The 19,719-nt window shown below is 39.1% G+C and overlaps 1 protein-coding gene across 2 annotated transcripts in view; it reads right to left on the bottom strand.

Moving 5' to 3' along the window:
• The window catches only part of sdk1a (sidekick cell adhesion molecule 1a), a 744,722-nt gene that overhangs the window by 253,358 nt on the left and 471,645 nt on the right, over positions 1-19,719 (bottom strand). Inside the window, exons 1-5 of one of the 2 annotated variants that reach the window (XM_072268712.1) lie at positions 19,229-19,349; positions 13,288-13,478; positions 12,467-12,550; positions 7,987-8,181; positions 1,964-2,080 (exon numbers count right to left, since the gene is read on the bottom strand). In XM_072268712.1, coding sequence (XP_072124813.1) covers positions 1,964-2,080; positions 7,987-8,181; positions 12,467-12,550; positions 13,288-13,396 — 505 coding nt within the window. In that variant the 5' untranslated portion in view covers positions 13,397-13,478; positions 19,229-19,349. Of the gene's footprint in view, positions 1-1,963; positions 2,081-7,986; positions 8,182-12,466; positions 12,551-13,287; positions 13,479-19,228; positions 19,350-19,719 lie in introns of those variants that run through there. The other variant, XM_072268711.1, reaches the window with a different exon arrangement.

A 19,719-nucleotide genomic window follows, 5' to 3' on the forward strand; every position in this document is an offset into this window, starting at 1 on the left:
AATACTTTATAATACGCAATTTGAAAAATATAACCTGAAAGCTACCAGATTGAACTGTCTTGAAAATATTTTACATGCAACAAAATGCAAACAAATTTGAATAAAATGATCACTTCTAAAAACTAATTCATTTGTGAGTGCTGTTCATATCTGGATTACAAATTATATGCAAAGCAGATGCAAAACCTTTTGACACTTCAGCCTTCAAAACAGCAAAAAATACACAGATTTAAAAAATAATAATTTATGTCTTATGTAAACTGATTAGATATCATCTGACTGGAGTGAGAATTAAATCTGCAATGTACCTTCAAGCTTTTCAGTTAAAGGAAAAACGTGATGAATGGAAAGGTACTCAGCAGTGAGAGTGTTTGTAAATCTGATCTGTCATGGTCAACCGTATTGCATACATGCTGTAAAGAGCAGATGTATAATATATACTGTACATGTCCAAATCTACCTTTTAGCTCTGTTAGTATACATGGTTGTTGCCTAGTGTTTTTTTTTAAAAGCTGATGAGTTTTAAAAACTTTTGAGAAAAGAAATGGTGGTGTGACAAGATAAGTTTTCTCCCCCCTCATTTTACAAGGAAGGTTTGGTGTTAAACTGTGATCATCTTTCTAACAGCGTGAAGTAATTATGCAGCTGAGTTCATTCTCTATCAGTTACTGCTAGTTCTATTGAGAGAAAGAATGAGTCCAAGCCTGTATACAAAATGACATGCTATTTCAAAAATGAACCTTCGTTATCTACCGGTATTGTCCAAAAATATACTTTGAAACAGGCTGATTAAATACAGTACTTAGTGTGTAAAAGTCTTAGGCACATATACATAGCTAGGGTGTCTAAGCCTTTTGCACAGTACTGTATTTGTCAATGTGGAGCGGAGAGCGAGTTTGTAAATCTGTCTGGAGCAAAGATGTGGGAATAGTGAGGGTGGAGTGCCATTGGTGCGTGTAGGACAGGTTGCAGAGATGGAGTGCCAGGGTGGGGTTGACACTCCTGCAGACTCACCCAGTCCCGAGACACCAGGCAAGGCCATTTGATTTAAAACAACTAGCTTACTGATCATTCCAGAATGTTCCTCTGATGCTTCCCATTCCCTCCCTTGTCTCTTTCCCTTTTCCCAAACATGATTCCTCTTTCCCTGCTCGTTTTCCATTCTCAGTCCATAATCGAGACCCATATCAGAATCCGGTGTTCCATCACTCACATATGTCATGAAACTTGTTTTTTTTTTGTGGCAACAGTACATAAAATTACTACAGTGCTGTTGTGCAAAAGTGTTAGGCACACTAGCTATATACATGTGTCTAAGACTTTTGCACAGTGCTATAGGGTACATATTGTGTTCAAAAAGCAGTGGGTTTTGTCGCTGACAGTTGGCAAGAAGTAAGCTGCAAGACAATTCGGAAATGTTTCAAATGTTTGCTCAATACAATTTCAAGCATTCAGGCCTGGAGATGCCAGAAATGGCCCTGAATGAAAATGAAACGTTTTCACTACTTCAACAAGTTAGGAAACTACATAGAATTTGAAGGTATCAATAATCATCTTGAATGTTATAATGAAAATGAAGATTTGGAAAACGCAATTGCCAAAAGCTTTGCATAAAGACAGTCCATTACCTGCATTAGGTGTCTGTGCTGATTCTGTTCATTTACAATAAAAGAAAATCAGAAGAGTACACTAGATAAATTCATTGACAAAAATCACTGCATTTTGAATACAAGCACACGCAACTGACACCATTTAAAAACTGTTCACTCTAAGCTTGGTGTTTTACCTATCGGCCACGCAAGATGCAACCAATGCCATTTAGAAACAGTTCAGCAACAGTCTCCTGTCCCAAATAAGGGAACACACACACACACACACACACACACACACACATGCAGCAAGGTGGAAAATGGTGGAAACAAGTAATCCCAATCTTCTCAAAGTAATATTTTATTGTACTTGCCATTTCTCCATGTAATACTAGGTTTAGGTGCCCCTGAAGCTTCGCAGTGTAAAACCACAGCTGCTCCATCGGTTACAGCAGTGTCTGTTGGGGCTCTGACGAAGAAAGGTGCAATATCTGAAATAAACAAAAAAAAAGACTTTGAGAACTTCTTTTCTGGTAGAATGAACAAAGCTGGGCTGCCTTACTATGAAATCTCATTACCCTGTATCTCTCCCTAATCACAATCATGGACAAAAGGTCATCTTTTGCCAAATTGAATGTACATATGAGCAATCTGTGTATTATCATGTAGAACATGATTAAGCACCTCAGATTATTTTATCATAAAATTCTTCTGTTGGATGATCTTGTATTTACAAATTAATTTATTTTTTATAGTTTCTAGCTAAACATTTTGAATTATTGCCTGCTTTAATCATCAACTCAATAAAAATATAGTATGTGGTTAAAATACCGATCTTTTAGAGATGAAGAAACTTAAGATGGCAAATATCACCTATCAAGATATTGAAGAATTCAGAATAAAGGAAAGTTGAATAAAAATAAACTGACCTCTCTCAGTTAATATGATCTAGATGAGAAACTTATTTTCTTTAAAGAGCACAACAAAAAAAAAGCTACTGCTACTGGAAATCTGAAATACAAGTACCAAATATCGGAAATACCAGTCAGTTCAGGGGAACAGCTGTGGGGAGATGGAGACAATTAGTGTTTCCAGTTACTGAGCATTAATTTGAAAGTTTAATGATCTAAAATGCTAATTCGGTTTTCAAGCTCTCAGACACTGCCTATCTGCCAAGTATTTTCATATTTTCTATTCTTATTGACACTTATTTCCTTGATGTTGTTGAGAAATCATGATTTATACTCACTCTGTGGCATTTGGTAGTTCTTCTTTGCCAAGCTAGTTTATTGTTTCACAGTAAGAAATTCCAAAGTACATTCGTACTGTATGTTTGTGGTTCTGCTGTAACTATGGATACTGCACAATAAAGCTATTAATTTGCAGAGGTTTTATTTTTCACTTTAGATTTTATAGTTGATCTTTTGAGTAAAGAAACAATACAATCAAAATCAGGATTTAACACCATCACCATCTCATCAAACTAACAGGTCTCAAGAAGTCTACAAGTTGTTGTGTTAGCACCTTTCACACCAATTCTTCACTGTCACATTCCTCTTTTCAGTACTGTTCTTAACACACCATCTGCTAACAAAGATTTTGCTTCCTGAATACCTTTAGGTGTATCTTATGAATTTTGGACTACTGATCATGAAAATCATGAAATTTCCCTATCACGCACCTTTTTTGTTTAAATAAACTTATGTTTATTATTTCAATTCATAATTCAAGTCAATTAAAATGTTGCCTACAATGTAAGCTGGAAAGTTTCCTATCTTGTCCAGGCATGCTTAGGTGGTGCAGCTGCTGCATGGCAGGACAGGTTTTAGTAATAACTATTGGGTTCAGGACTGTAAGGATGGAATTTGCTATCACCAGGCACAAAAATTTCTAGGAAGTATTTTGATATTTGAGACAGATGCTTCCCAGAATAACTGATGCCAAGATTAAGGAAAGCATTTTTTGTTGGTCCACAAATCAAACAGGTCATCAATGACAGGCAATTTGAAGAATTTCTAGTGGGACCAGAGAAAATCACATGGAAGGCATTGAAGTTGATGAAATTTTTCTCGGCATCTACAGAGCACCAAACTACATGCAGCTGGTTGAAAGCATGCTTCAAGCATATAAAACCATGAAATGCAACATGTCAGTAAAGAATCATTTTCTGCATTCCCATTTAGACTTCTTCCCTGCAAATCTTGGTGCTGTTAGTGACGAGCATGGTGAAAGGTTTCACCAGGACATTGCGGTCATGGAGAAAAGATACCAGGGCAACTGGAATCCATCAATGCTGGCAAATTATTGTTGGACACTTAAGCGAGAAGCCTCAGACACATAGTACAAATGAAAATCATTAACAAAATATTTTTAACTTAGTTGAACAATTGCAAAGCATCAGCACCATTATGCAATTAAACACATTATATTCAATTAAAGTTAATTTGTTGTTTCTTAAATTCCTACGTGATACCAGTAGTCTGAAATTATATTTGTGTTCATCTTCAAGCAGTCTATCATAAACAAAAGAAAAATTCTGAGGAATCAACACTTTTGAAAAAATTTGTTGTCCAGTCTGTAATCAGTTCAAGACAGTGTCAAGCTGCAGTCTGCATTGAGAGCTGTGGCTCAGACTTGGTATTTTTTTTAGATTTGTAGTAATGGTTTTGGGGACAGAGAGAGCCGTTAGGGGTCAGGTAGAGGTATAGGGACTGGGATGTGGGGGAATTAGAGATTAGGCCAGAGTCTAAGCCTCTGCTCCATGTTCAAAGGCCTGCAAGGCAGACATAGGATATCCATGGTCGGACATTGGGCTGGCAGACCAGTGAAGCCCAGGGCTGGAGACCCCACTTCCAGAGTCAGTGAGATGTTGGCAGGTTCCAGGATTGGTGATCTGTGCGAGCATGTGAAATGAGGGCCAGTAAACGAATTGGTGAGATTGGAGTTTGAGGACTAATTCTTGAGGTCCTCATTCATCATTACCTGTGAGTCTTGGGACCAACAACCAAAGATCAAAAACTGAAGGTCAATCGTAAGTGCAGAAGTGGAGGCCCGATGGACAGAGCCAGAGGCTGTGAATCTCTGCAAAAGTTGAAGGCCTAATGCCCGAGTCCCAGTACAAGTCTGCTGGAGACGGTCTGTTCTCGGGAATGTGCATGGGTGGGTGGGTGTATGGGGCTTGATTTCCTGCTGTTCTTGTTGTGTTCTGTTTAGTTTTGTTCTGGCAAGCATTGTGTGTGGTGGAACTTACAGGTTGCCCCCAGCACATCATCGGTTGTTAACACAAACAACTCTGTTTCGATGTACATGTGATGAACAAATCTGAATCTGAATCTAACTGTCTGTCCTCACTTCTTTCAAAAACTGTTGTCCATCACTAAAACTGGCTACATTTGATTTCTCGGACCACGATCTCTTTGTGCTCAGTTTTACATTATCCTCGAGTGTGCTCTGAATACTCCATATTCACCTTTCCAGGAATTCACTGAGCATCTTATAAACTAATTTCAATTTGCTCACAAGCTCACAGTTGTCTTTGTCAATGCCGCTGATAGCTTATGAAACTGAGATTTCCTATGCTCTTCCTTGTTCTTCATATCGCCTTTGACCTTCTTTGGAACCTGTTCTACTCTTCTGGATGTCTTCTCTTTTGTTTCAGATACTATTTAACCTAATGTAATCACCCCATATGCTCAAATATGCACTTTAGTTAGTGTTAAAATGTCATGTCTTATGAGATCTCCAGCAAATATTCTAATACAAGCCAACTTTCATTCAGTTAATATCAAACAAAATAAAAGCCAGTTTTTTTGGCATTTCCAGCACCTTTTTTTTTGACATTGGATCTGGCGCATCAATCTTCTCATGCCCATACATGCTTAAGTTGATTAGGTGAACATATTTGATCCACTGTGATATCGGAAAAACACAATCTCTGCTGATAGGAAATAACATCTCCACCTCGCTGACAATTAATACTGGTGCTCCATTGGGACATGTGCTTAGCCTATTGCTCTACTCGCTCCACACCCATGACTGTGTGGCTAGGCATAGCTCAAATATCATCTGTAAATTTGCTGTTGATGGCAGAATCTCAGATAGAGATAAGAAGGCGTATAGGAGTCAGATACACCAGTTAGTTGAGTGGTGTCACAGCATCAAGCTTGCACTCGATATCAACAAGAATGGAGAGATGATTGTGGGCTTCAGGAAAGGTAAGTCAAGGGAACACAAACCAACCCTAATAGATAGATCAGAAGTGGAGAAAGTTAGCAATTTCAAGTTCCTGGGTGTCAATATCTCCAAGGACCTAACTTGTACACAACATATTGATACAGATGGAAAGATAGTGGCTATATTTCATTAGGAGTTTGATGAGATTTGGTTTGTTCACTACAACACTTGAAAACTTTTACAAATGTACCATGGAGAGCATTCTGACTGGGTGCATCACCATCTGGTGTGGGGAGGTGGGCGGGGGGGGGGGGGGGATGGTGGCTACTGCGCAAGATCAAAATAAGTTGCAGAAACTTGTAAAATTAGTCAGCTCCATCATGGGTACCAGCCTCTCTAGACATCTTCAAGGAGCTGTGTTTTAGAAAGTCAGCATCCATCATTAAGGATCCCCGCCACCCAGGACATGCCGTCTTCATACTGTTACTGATGGGAAGGAGGTACAGACGCCTGAAAGCATGCACTCAGCGATTCAGGAACAGCTTCTTTCCCTCTACCATCGATTTCTAAATGGACATTGAACCCATGAACACTACCTCACTACTTTTTATTTCTGTTAATTTACACTACTTATTTAACTCAACTATTTAACACACACACATATATATTTAATGTAACTCAGCTTTTTCTCTCCATATTTATCGATCATATATTTCATTGCACTGCTGCCACTAAGTTAATAGATTTCACAACCTATGCTGGTGATATTAAATCTTGTTCTGATCTGAGTTTCTTTTAACCAATAAAGATTCATTGGCAAATTTCATTCTTTCTTCAAAGCAGTGTGTTCCTGCATTTCCACTGATCCCTTAATCTACAATTCCTTAATTGACAAGCACTTAAGAACATTGCTTTGTCAGCTTTTCAAACTTCAATTAACTCAGAACCTGGGCATCTATCCTTCCTCACACATAAAAATCATTGCCATGTCCTGATGCCTATCTGTTTCCCAACAAATTGATTTTAAAATCCCCACACTTATATCTTCCCACAACCTCGCACAAAACACTTGGACTGCTCGTGACTAGCCACATGCTCCAGCTCCCCCGACAACAGATTTACTGGATGGTCTTGATTCCTTCTGCATCATTATCTGAGGATGATCTTTCAGTAACTAAGCCTTAGTCTTTGAAGTCTTCTCTCACAACTGCTCCATGTTGTTCTATTCCTCCCGGCGCTGTAAAAGTCAGCTAACACCCACTTCTTTATCTGTGCCTTCACCTTAACAAGTCTGTACTACCCTTTCCTCTTCATGCCTACTGCACCTTAATATGTTCCTTTAATCTTGGAACTATTGGTGAGATTAAACTGCACAAACCAACAGCTTCAATCTTAATGCAATTCTTGAGGCTTTTCATTTGGCTAAAGGAATTCCTCTTCATCTCTATTCTTCTATTCTGAGGATATGCCTTCTGTTCCCAGGCTCCCCCATTAACTGGGAACATGCTGTCCATGTCCATTCTATCTAGGTCTTTAAATATTTGGTAAACTTCAATTCTGGAACTGGAGATAAATTGAGCAAAGGACTCATAAAATGGAAAGAAGTCTGCAACAAGTCCTTATTATTATTTGTAGAAACTACAAAATAAACTGCTACAAATAAAGTACAATCAGTACATCTGTTAATAGCAAGAGTTCTTGAGTGTCTCAGAATAAAAGCACTTAAGCCTGTTTAAACTACAGATTTAAGTGTGTAAACATTCCTGGAACTAATCCCACTATACAGGATCATCTGTTTTTATGCCCATACATGCAAGAGATACTTAAGGAGTTAATGCATTTATCTCCTGAGAGTTCATTGTGCAATTCAGTTTCTCTGATAAACAAGCTAACACACACTTTTATAAATGTATGCTTAGCCTCAAATAAATGGAATGGCTGTTTGTTTATAACAGTCCAGGAAGAAATTGAAACTATTAATTTTGGACACTGGGTTACAATACAGCTGTGATGGAACAGGAGGTTAGTGCCGTGCCTCAGTGAGAACTGCTAATGAGATGTTAGGAAGTAAATAATTTGCATGCCTCAGCAAATGAAATAATGATGTGTTAACTTCATTATTACATTGCTGTTAGTCCTGTTGGACTACTCTAACTTCTCTTTAGTTCAAATGTTTGGTGGCAAGCCTGATCTCCCATATAAAAAAAAGCAGACTGATACTTACTGGTAACAGTAAGATAGGAAGGAGTTTGAATATCTCCTGCTTCATTCCATGCAAAGCACTGGAATATTCCTGAATCTTCAGGGACCAGCCTCTGGATCTGCAAGGTCCCGCTTACCATCTCCTTGTATCTGCTGTTGTTCAACTTGACTACTGGAACTGAATCTTTGTACCACTCAAGACTGGGTAAAGGAATACCTGTGCATAATGAAAAGTTAAACCACACAATGCAAGTGATGTCTTTGAAGCAATAGACCCGTGACAATATTTCAAGTTTTTAAATAACAATAAGATGCAATGAAAAACATTGGTATTTTTCAATCATCATAACTACGTAGACAAATGTCTTGTAGGAACTTACTAATTATAACCTGAAAGGACAAACAAGAGAAAATCTTCAGATGATGGAAATCCAAGCAACACACACAAAATGCTGGAGGAATTCAGCATCCATGGAAAAAAAGCACAGTCGATGTTTCAGGCCAAAACCCTTAGGTGGGACTGGATGAGAAAAGCTGAGGAGTAGATTTAAAAGGTGGGGTAGGGGAGACAGAACCACCAGGTGAAAGGTGAAACCTGGAGGGGGAGGAGTGAAGTAAAGAGCTGGGAGGTTGATTGGAGAAAGAGAGAGAAGGCCATGGAAGAAAGAAAAGGGGGAGGAGCACCAGAAGGAGGTGGTAGGCGGGCAATAAGGTGAGAGAGGGAAAAGGGGATGGGAAATGGTGAAGGTGGGGGGGGGGGGGCATTACCGGAAGTTTGAGAAATTGGTGTTCATGCCATCAGGGTGGGGCTACCCAAATAGAATATAAGGTGTTGCTCCTCCAACCTATGTGTGGCCTCATCACAACAGTGGAGGCGGCCATGGCTGGACATATCAGAATGAGAAAGGGAAGTGGAATTAAAATCGGTAGCCACTGGGCGATCCCGTTTGTTCTGGCAGATGGAGCGTAGATGCTCGGCGAAGCGGTCTCCCTATTTGCGTCGGGTCTCTCCGATGTCCAGGAGACCATACCAAGTGCACCGAACGCAGTAAATGACCCCAAGAGACTCACAGGCGAAGTGTCGCATCACCTGGAAGGACTGTTTAGGGCCCTGAATGGTAGTGAGGGAGGAGGTGTAGGGGCAGGTGTAGCACTTGTTCCGCTTGCAAGGATAAGTGCCAGGAAGGAGATTAGTGGGGAGGGACGAGTGGACAAGGGAGTTGCGTAGTGAGTGATCCCTGCAGAAAGGAGAAAACGGGGCACATGGGGGGGTGGAGACGGGAGGAAAAGGTGTGCTTGGTGATGGGATCCCGCTGGAGGTTCCATTTGGGGAGCCTGATGGCATGAACGTCGATATCTCAAACTTCCAGTAATGCCCCCCAAACCCACCCCACTTCCCCATTTCCCCATCCCCTTTTCCCTCTCTCATCTCATCTCCTTGTCCGCCCATCACCTCACTCTGGTGCCCCCCTCCCCCTTTTTCTTTCTTCCATGGCCTTCAGTCTCTTTCACCAATCAACTTCCCAGCTCTTAACTTCATCCCTCCCCTTCCAGGTCTCACCTATCACCTGGTGGTCCTCTCTCCCCTCCTCCCACCTTTAAAATCTACTCCTCCGCTTTTTTTCCTCCAGTCCTAATGAAGGGTTTCGACCCGAAAATTCAACGGTGCTTCTTATCATGGATGCTGCCTGGCCTGCTGAGTTCCTCCAGCATTTTGTGTGTGTTGCATGAAATCTCAACTGAGTAATCCCAACAGTCCTACTGCCTCTCATCCCCCCATATTTATTTCTTCACATCCATAAACCCTTCTTCGTTTTATTTCCCACCTACCTACACAATTTCAAGCAGTCAATTAATCTGTACTTTTGCATGTCTCAAACTAACTCAAGGTGCACGTGCACCTTTGGAAAACAAGAGCACCCCTTTCCATGAGAAACAGCCATACACCCCACAAACAGGACCTGGGGGTCAGGATTGAAGTTGGGTCACTGGAAATTGAGGTAGCAGCACTAACTGCTGCACCATCACGGAGAGTGCTTTGACTAGGATTAGGCCTTATTAAAGCCTATATCACATGTGGATCAATGGACTATGCCAAGTGATGACATTTACACCATGAAAAATATTAGAGAGAACTCTTCAGGATCTGAAGTCTGAATGAAATTATTTTCAATTAAATTATTTCTACAATTCCAGTCAAGCATTTGTATTTTTTTTTAAAAAACATATATGTGTAAGGGGGTTTCGATTTTTATGTTACTGCGGAGGCTAATTAAAATGGCGTCTTTGTTATGTTAATCTGGGGAATGCGGCTTTGTTGTGTTAAACACTGAGAAAGTTTGCGCTAACAGTTTGTTTTTTGCTTTAGAGTCTGATAAGAGGGTGTTATTAACCAATTGGGATAGTTGTTATGGTTTTGGTGTATTTGAAGATACTGTATGCGCGGGGTTTTGGAGGAGAAGGCGGGAGAGCGAGACAGAGGATGGACAAGGGGCTGTGAGTCCGCTAACAGGGTCGGATCCCGAGCGGGACGTTCAGCGAGGAGACGGAGACGGACTCGTGTGGAGCGTCTGGTCGACCACCGTTGTTGGTCCCAGGCGGCCGGTCGAGGTGGTCCGAGGGGTCGCAGGGTGAAGAAGAAGGTCCTTGAGCTCCAACGGTTTTGTGCACTAAGAGATTGAACTTTGATAAGTGTGGCGCCTTTTATTTTCCTTTTATATTTTATTCTCTTTTAATTATATAGTTCCAGTAATATCTATAAACTAAATCACTTAATTGCATCTGGTGTATTGTCTGTTATTTGGGTGGGGTGGGGTACCTCACACAGCATCCACACAAATGAATTATCCAGTTTGGCGGGGCCGAGGCTGTTTCCCTGGACGACAGCGAGCCGAGCGACCCTGAGAGTGGCCGGGGGGGCTACATATGCAAGGATTAACATTCCAGTCTCACTACAAAGGATTGTGTACTAAAAAATATAGACTGGCATTCCAGTACAGTGCTGAAAGAAAGTTACCACAACAGAGGCATTGCATTTCAGATGTGATGTTAACTGAAGGGCACACTTGTCTTTGCAGAAGAACATTAAACATTATGGCTCAGAGAAGCTGGACAATTATCCCTGATGCATAGCCAATATTTAAACTTCAGTCAACATCAGTAAAACTGATTAGCCGGTTATTATATTTGCTGTTAGTGTGAATACACTGTGTGTAATTGGGTAAAACAGCATGTACTAACTTTCAAATGCTTCAATTGCTAAGATCAGACATACTGTAGGTTCAGTTCCTTCCTGAGCAACTAAAGCTTTTAAATTCGAGTAATTTGAAAATATAAATGCACATAATGTTTGGGCAAAGTAAGTTAGTGTCTTAACATTCACCGGAAAACTATTGGATTCTTATTAAGGGAATTGATCTATCGGCATCACCAAGTTTGGTTATGTGTTACCACACTCAACGTAGTTCTTAATTGTCCCTGAAACAGCCTAGCTAGCGACCAATTTTGAAATCTATTGCAGGTGCCAGTCTTGCCAGCATTGCCCCCATTGAGTGAACAAAGCAAATTTGACTGCTGCATGTCCTATTATTTCTTCAGGGATGCCCGTAATAATGAACATTGCTTTATCAATGCAAGTCTTTCTTTTGCCATCTATACGTGTAATTTAAAGAATTATTCTATAAAAATCTGATGAAAGCACTTGCTTTGGAATCCAGATACAAGAGTCATTTTCCTAAAAAAAAGATCTATTAATAATCAACACTATTGTTTTGATTGCCTTCTTCTAAACATACTTAAAGTAAGAACCTTCGAAATAGCCTGAGTAAACAATATAGCCCCTCAAGCTGTTTCCACCATTTGGTAAGATTATGTTTTAATTTCATTATCCTAAATGATCACTATACCTCCAAATATTTCTAAGGCTTTCTGTTTTTGTTACAGACTTCCAGCACCTACAATTATTTTAAATTTCAGTAACAGAATAACATTGGAGTAAATAGTTGAGATACACAAACAGAGAAAAGACATTTCCTGTATTTTCATAAACTCTAACTAACTAATGAAGAAAAATAAACCCAAACTATCAGTGAGTATCCATATCGTAATTTTGGGTAATGAAAGTGCTCTTTTACAGTTCAATATAATGTTTAAAAAGGGATATTTTATTTCAAATAAACAGAAATTCACTTTAATTATTCAGAAGAGAGCCCATTTCATGCCAAACCCCCTGGCTGAAAGATCACGACTTTGGTAAGCATATGGCAAATCTCTCATTGCCCATCTTTTTGACCAGTTCTAACTGTTAATTCCAGGGCTCCAACATGACTACAAATGACAGGCAATGGGACTCAACTTTAAAGACATATAAAAACAAGTATATTTGCGAAGGCTTTCTTGGATATCAAATACATCCTGACCAGTACTCTTCCCCTCTAAACCATTTGCAGAAATAATCAATTACAAAAATAGGTGGGACATTTTAGTCTTTCATTAACACTCACCCATAGCCCGACATGGAATATCAACAGTTTTGTCTACTTCACCCTGAATCCTTCTGTTGGGCTCTTCAGTAAAATATGGTGGTGCTGCAGAAGAAAAATGATGATTTTAAATAAAAATGATATCCAAGCAGATTTCAAATTTAAAAATTCAGTATATTTATAATATTCCCTAGATATGGTCCCTTGTCAAAAATAACTTCAAAGGACCTCTCTAGGATATAGGGCACTGGGTAACCTTCAACTAGATCAACAACTCCAACACTGATCTAACTTAAGACTATATATGAAGTGGTACTCAATGGCAACCTTAGTCACTGAGTGCCAGAGACACACGTCTGTGGTGATACCACTGATGACTAGGTGCTTGAAAACACATCACAAAAGCTGTCTCAACCCTGATCCTATAACCCTTTACAGCAACAGGCCTGATAACAGATCCAATCTTAACAAGGCATCATCGATTCTGCGAGTTAACAGAAGATCATAGAAGAGTCATGATTTTTTCAGCACTATATTTAGGAAGCAAAGTATTAATATTGATGAAAATCCAATATTTCTACTTCAACTTATCCCAAGATACAGGAGAAGAATTGTAAGAATTACTTTCACAATTATCTTTGCTGGTATAACATCTTTAAAAGATTTTAACTGGACTGGTACACCAAGAAACAAAATTGTTCATTTGCTTTGGAAGAACCCTGTTTTTAAAGTCTTGGCTTTAGTTCTCATCAGTCAACATTATAAAGCCAATGTTATCAATAAAGTGCTGTGAATAATTATCCCCCTTTCAAACTGCAGAGGATTAACTTCAGTGTTATTACCTATTATGGACACATAGGCGTAAGCACGAACAGGAGGAACACTGCGGCTCTGCAACGTGGCCTCACACTCATACTTTCCAGTGCTGTTTGAGGTTGGATTCAAGATCATCAAACGTCTTCCAAAATCATTGATCCCACTTTTCAGTTTCACACCATTTCGTTTCCAGGTAATACTCAGTCTATCCAAAGGCCTGTTGGAAAGGACATTAATTCATATATTAACATTCAATGACCAGTCAATTTTATTAAATTGACGTGAGGAAGTGAGCTGTAAATGAATTAATCAGACTTTGTTGCCAAGAATAATGGAGAGTTTAATGGTGCTCAACCACAATTTAACATGCATATTGTCCAGCATCTCGTAGGCAAATAAAGATAGCCTTGAATTGCAAATCACAAGTTATTGGATGATTCGATGCACTCTTTTGGTCTAACAAAATTCAGCTCTCCAGTACACTACGAATTTCACTAAACTGCTGCACTTACACATTAATCACTAATTAAATGGTGTGGAAAATTAGGACTGGAACCTAAGAAGCATCTGTTTTATGATTAGATTTACAATCCTATAATGTCCCTAAACCTCTTAAACCCAGAAGAGGAACAACTTAATTGGGTAATTTCAAATTGCACATAAGCATTGTTCAAGAGCTGATTTTCTTTCTGAAAATTTGCTTCTGCCTCTTCCTTTTAATAGTTTTCCCCCCTTCTTTCTCTTTCACTTCTTGACTTGATCCCTTTCAAGTCACTTCCTTCTCAGTCCTTCTCATTTCTTTCTCAATGCCCAAATCCCTTACAGTTTAAGAATACACTTCACTAGTTTATTGCTCATTAAAGTCATAGATGCCTACACCAACTTGCACTTCCAGAACCTGACAGAACAACATTACTTTGAACATAGAACTGAGGGAAAATATCTCAGTAATGGAGTACAAGTATGATCCCAGCAAAATTTGGGCAATTCAACCAAAGTAGTAATTTGCAGGTCATTTTCATCCAAAGATTGTCTTAGAGAAAATAAAATTAATATAGAAAATGGATTGAAAGAGTCATGTCTATATTTTATAAGTAGCTAATATTGGTGTTGCTCCATGAGGCTGTATCCAGCTTATCAGCGTAGACCCCATGCAGCATAGTCCAGTGCAGAGTCGGTCTCAGCTGCACTCACAAAAATATTTGGTTAGTTGGTGAGGACTCTCCCCAGCTTCAGAAGGTAGAACAACATTCTCACACTTAAAAATTAAGGACAATAAAACTGACTGAATTAAATACAGGAAGATCACTTTGTTGTTCTGGCAGTAGCCACATTCCTCCTGTTTTTTTAATGAGATGGCTAATACGCATTCGGCTTAACCCAGAGATAGGAAACTTGCAGTAGTTAGAGTCCTCCTAGCTAGCAACATCATCTGCAATATGGAAGATCTTCAACCTGAGTTAATTCCCTACCAATGCCAGATCTCAGGAACTTCACAGAGGAATGCAGATATGTCTAACATAAGTGCTGGTGCATGGGCACAGGGTTTGTCTTATTTTTTTCTAACAAGGATTCTCTGTTATACTGTTTTTCTGCTATAGGCCTTCAACACATCATCAGCACTAGCCTTCTGCTGGCAGGGACAATTATACAGAGAGATGCTGGAAAAAGGCCAGCAATACCATGAAGGACCTCACCTACCCTGGTCATGGACTGTTTGACCCACTCCAATCAGGAAGGAGGCTACATAGCATCCACGCCAGGGCCATCAGAATCAAAAATAGTTACTCCCCCCCCCCCCACCCCAAAGTAGTAAGGCTGGTCAACACCTCCACCCACAAACCTCCCCCCCCACCACCACCATCATTACTTTATCATTTCCTGTCAGAGTCATCTTATGTAAGACACTCATGTGCCTAGCTTTCTTATGTAGTTATATTTAATGCACTGTGCTCTTTACCTTATATTTTGGACTGCATCAGATCCAGAGTGGCAATTATTTTGTTCCCCTTTACATTTGTGTACTGGAAATGACATTAAACAATCTTGAAAGGCACCTACTTATTAAAGCACCACTCAAAGAGTGTATCTCAGTGTCACACACTACCAAGCAAAGTTTCATTTTTATAAGTGGATATCCCAATTTCTGTTTCACCTTTGGGTACCGGTATAATGCTGGCAATATTACTGGAGGACCTATGCTTTAATTATAACCACAAGAAATTACTGAAGAATGCGCATCATAATTCAACTAAGCTAACCTTGGCACTTGCTAGAGAGCTTGCTGGATATGAGAAATCACATTATGAGATTTTGTATTTGCAATCATTTGTTATCACTTATTTGAACAGCAGTTAGACAACAAGTGCACTGTACCAACTGACTGGCTGCAGTTCCTGAGTTTAATACATCATTTAATCATTTGCATTCTTCAGCTTAATGCAGTATTCAGTCTACAGAGATCTCTCGTGTAATGATCCATTAATACTTGGCTTCAAACTGGCGTTATCATTCCAGACATCACAGACACTTATGATAGAAATAATGAAAGAACTTCCAAGACAGCCTTGATGGAAGTACTGCAGATATCTGAGAATTCAAGAACTCTTTAAGATAATATGCACATACAGTGATTATATTCAAACATTATGTTTCATATTGTGCAATGGTTTCAAGGCTTGAATGAGCAAATGTAATGAAAATATAATTTATAATTACAAGGGCAAATATAAAAATTTACTTGATTAAATCACTTTTTTCACAATATTCAGAATCACTTGTGCACCATCAGTCAATTTGCAATATCAGAATATTAAAACAAAACAGATCTTTCATTGCAATTTAGAACATGTGATATGAATTACATAGTTCAATGATGACCATTATTTACTGCCACCAACAATAATGTTAGGATTACCACATACATCTCTAAAACAATAAATGACAAGAAAGAAGATAGAAAATGTTACACCATAAAGCACAGTTAAACTTCGCTCTAGAACATTATTACTGAAGTACTGCAAAATGTGTTATAAACTAACTAGAAATATGTCAGAAATTGATTGAGTTCAGTGCACCAGCATGCATTATGAAACCAACACAGTTTCAGCACCAAATTCTTGAACAGAGCAGAACTTTATTGTGTTTTAAATATAAAAATAACTTTACAGACATGAACTGAGTACATATTTAAGCAGATTACTAGTACACATTGCCTTTCTGAACTTTGTGAAAGTCTTTAACTCCGTCAAGCAGGAAAAATTGTGGATCATTCTCCTCACATGAGCACCCACAGAAACTCATTTCCATCACAATGGCATAAAAGAATCCCACAATGGGTCCAAAAGAGAGCCAATCTTAATAAAGATCAGTGTCAAAAAGGCTGCATCATTGCCTCAACATGTTTTTCTAACTTTCTTATTGCACTCAACTCGAAGAAAGCTCCTATGTGAGTTCAGCTAGTCATCAGAACTAATGGAAAGCTTTTCAGCCCATGGTCATTACTCCAGAAGCAAAGTCACTTGAGTCACAGAAGCCTTACTATAGTATGTAAATGACATTTGTGCACACTGCAAGGTTGAATTCCAAGCTATCATTGACTTGTGCAATTAAGTATTCAAAGGGCTGGGTCTTATACTCAGCATCCCCAAGAACAAAGCTTCTCCAAACCTGGTGCTCTGATGATAAAGTTTGCAGTGAGACCCTTGAAAATGTGGACCATTTCTCATACTCCAAGAGTTACCTCAAACAAAGGAAGCTATCAATGAGAAAATTTCATTACCACCATCAAGGTGCGAGTGTGCCACTTGGACAAATGAAAGTCAAGTCCTCAGACTCAGCACGAAAATACTAGGTAACAAGGATTCCTGCCTATCTTCTATGCGTTTGAGACCTGGACAGTCTACCCTAGGCACCTCAAAGCACCAGAAACTCCTGAAGGAATAAGCAAAGTAATACCACTGTCCTTTCCCAGCCTAACATGCCCATCATCAAGTTCTACTTGACTCCGCTGGGCAGGTCACATTCTTAAATTCCCAAGACCAGAATTCTGTTCTGAGCTCTATTATAGAAAATGATTATCAAGCAGACAGATGAAGAGACTCGAGGCCACCTTGAAAAACTGCAAAAGCCCAAATGCCTCTTCAGAATCCCTGGCCCATGACCATTCAAAGTGGAGATGTACAGTACTGTATATATGGCACATAAATAACCATATAACAATTACAGCACGGAAACAGGCCATCTCGGCCCTTCTAGTCCGTGTCGAACTCTTAAATATAGCTAGGGTGCCCAAGACCTTGGCACAGTACTGTATTTGTCAACTTGGAGCAGAGAACAAGTTTGTAAATCATCACTCACATATGTCATGAAATTTGTTTTTCTTTTTTGCAGCAGCAGTAGAGGTCAATACAAAAAAATTACTGCAGGATTTTGCAAGAGTCCTAGGCACACTAGTGTATATAATATTATATATACACATACATATACACTTAAGACTTTTGCACAGTAATGTAACATTTATGTTGGCTGTCCATAATAAAGGCCTGTTAATGCATCAAGGGGAAAAACATTAACCATATTAATTAATATGCACACAGCATTTAAAGATAATGAAACATGTATAAATGGCCAAAAGTGGACGCCACTGCCCACTCTGTCAGTCCCTTCCTGCCACATCTGGGGAATATCAAGCGATTCCCACCTTAGCCACCTGAGGACCAGGACACGTCAATCTTAATCCTTAGGGACTACCTGATAAAGAGGACCAGAATGAAATTAGACTTGTGTCAGTAATCAGGGATTGTAGTCAATATCAGTGCATACTGTATTTTTCTTTGTAGTTGCGAATTATTGCACTTGCAGCATTTTATTTATTGTTTCTTTCTGATTTATATTTAAAGAAAACATATTTCAGAAATCTTGGCCTTGAGTAGTGTGTTCTATGAGTTCAGTCTCTAAGCTGTCAGACAAATAAGAGCAACAATTTCTGCATGTCACCCAAACAGATAATGCCAAAAATGATGGAAGAGTTGATTACAAGGAAATGACAGGTAATGGCCTCTCTGTGAGGCTCTGGATCATCACTCACAGGGTGAGCTTCTGTAGTAGGCCTGACAGTGGACACAAGGATCAACATGTTGACTAGTGATAATGAATGTCATTTGGTTGTTAATGCATGAAAGGTTAAAAACATTAACTGTACCAAGATGCTCAAGGAGGAAATAATATACCTATGTCTCAAGGAATTAGAAGAAAAGGGTGTGAGAAACGGATTGAGGAGAAGTATGAGTAAAATAAGGTTTAACAAAGAACCAAAGCAATAATTAGAACTAGTGTGAGGTGTGGAAAGAGACAGACCAGACCAGTGACTACCCAAAATCCACATATCCTTAAAAGCAATTTTCAGAATAGTTAGATGCTCAAGGAGATCAATTCAAAGATTAATGTATAACACTTCAAATTTCTCCTACTTGTTGCAGTTTTGCCCCAGTGTTGAATATATGAATTCTGTACCCAACCCAACTAATCTGATATCATCTGCAAGTATAAATTGTGAATAACAGTCTCACATGTGAAACACAGAAAAACATAGAAAGCCTACAGCACCATACAGGCCTTTCGGCCTACAAAGCTGTGCCGAACATGTCCTTACCTTAGATATTACCTAGGGTTGCCCATAAATGTGCAAAACACTGAAACAACAACAGATATAAGTAGACAGGCTATTTCTCTCCCAAGAGCTTAAATACTTTCTGAGATTGTGAGAACATAACCTGTACCTGGTGGATTTTCTACTTTCATCCACACACACAAATAAATGAATATAAATTTTATCTTGTCTTATATGTGAAGATGTATAGAAAGAACAGAGAAAATATGGTTAAAAGTGTCAAAAAGCCTTGTTACGAATCAGAACTTAAATAATTAAGCACTCACCAACAATGACCTTGCTTGATTTCCACTAACCTTGCATTTGCAATGCATCAAGAGTGACCTCACTAGTGCCAGCCACGACACTGGTGTTTTTTGGAGTGACAACAATCTTGGGTGCCACAGGGTCAGCTCGATCTGCAGTATCTGAAATGGTCAGCAACGCCATGAGCCAAGTCCTTCCATTCTCTGCTTTCCAACTGGGTGACCACGTGGGGCATCATCACATATGAGGCCCCAAGATAAAATAGAAAATCTTGTCCAATTTTTCATCTCCTGATAATGATAATGAGGATAACGGTACTGAATCCACTATTTAAAGTGGGACAAAAGGAAGGTTGTTTAAGTAATGAGGCAACAACCATTATTGATTCTTGAACTTCCTTTGTTAATAGTAAAGATTTAGAGAGTTTGTTTCATCAGCAAATGTTGTCAAAAGCATCGTAGAACAACTTTATATCAAATATCTGATTTGGAAAATGAGGAATCACAGGAGGACCAAATTATGGTCATTAACTTGCTGGATG

The sequence above is a fragment of the Mobula birostris genome, chromosome 9 (genome assembly GCF_030028105.1).
Source record: "Mobula birostris isolate sMobBir1 chromosome 9, sMobBir1.hap1, whole genome shotgun sequence".
Taxonomy (NCBI): Eukaryota; Metazoa; Chordata; class Chondrichthyes; order Myliobatiformes; family Myliobatidae; genus Mobula; species Mobula birostris.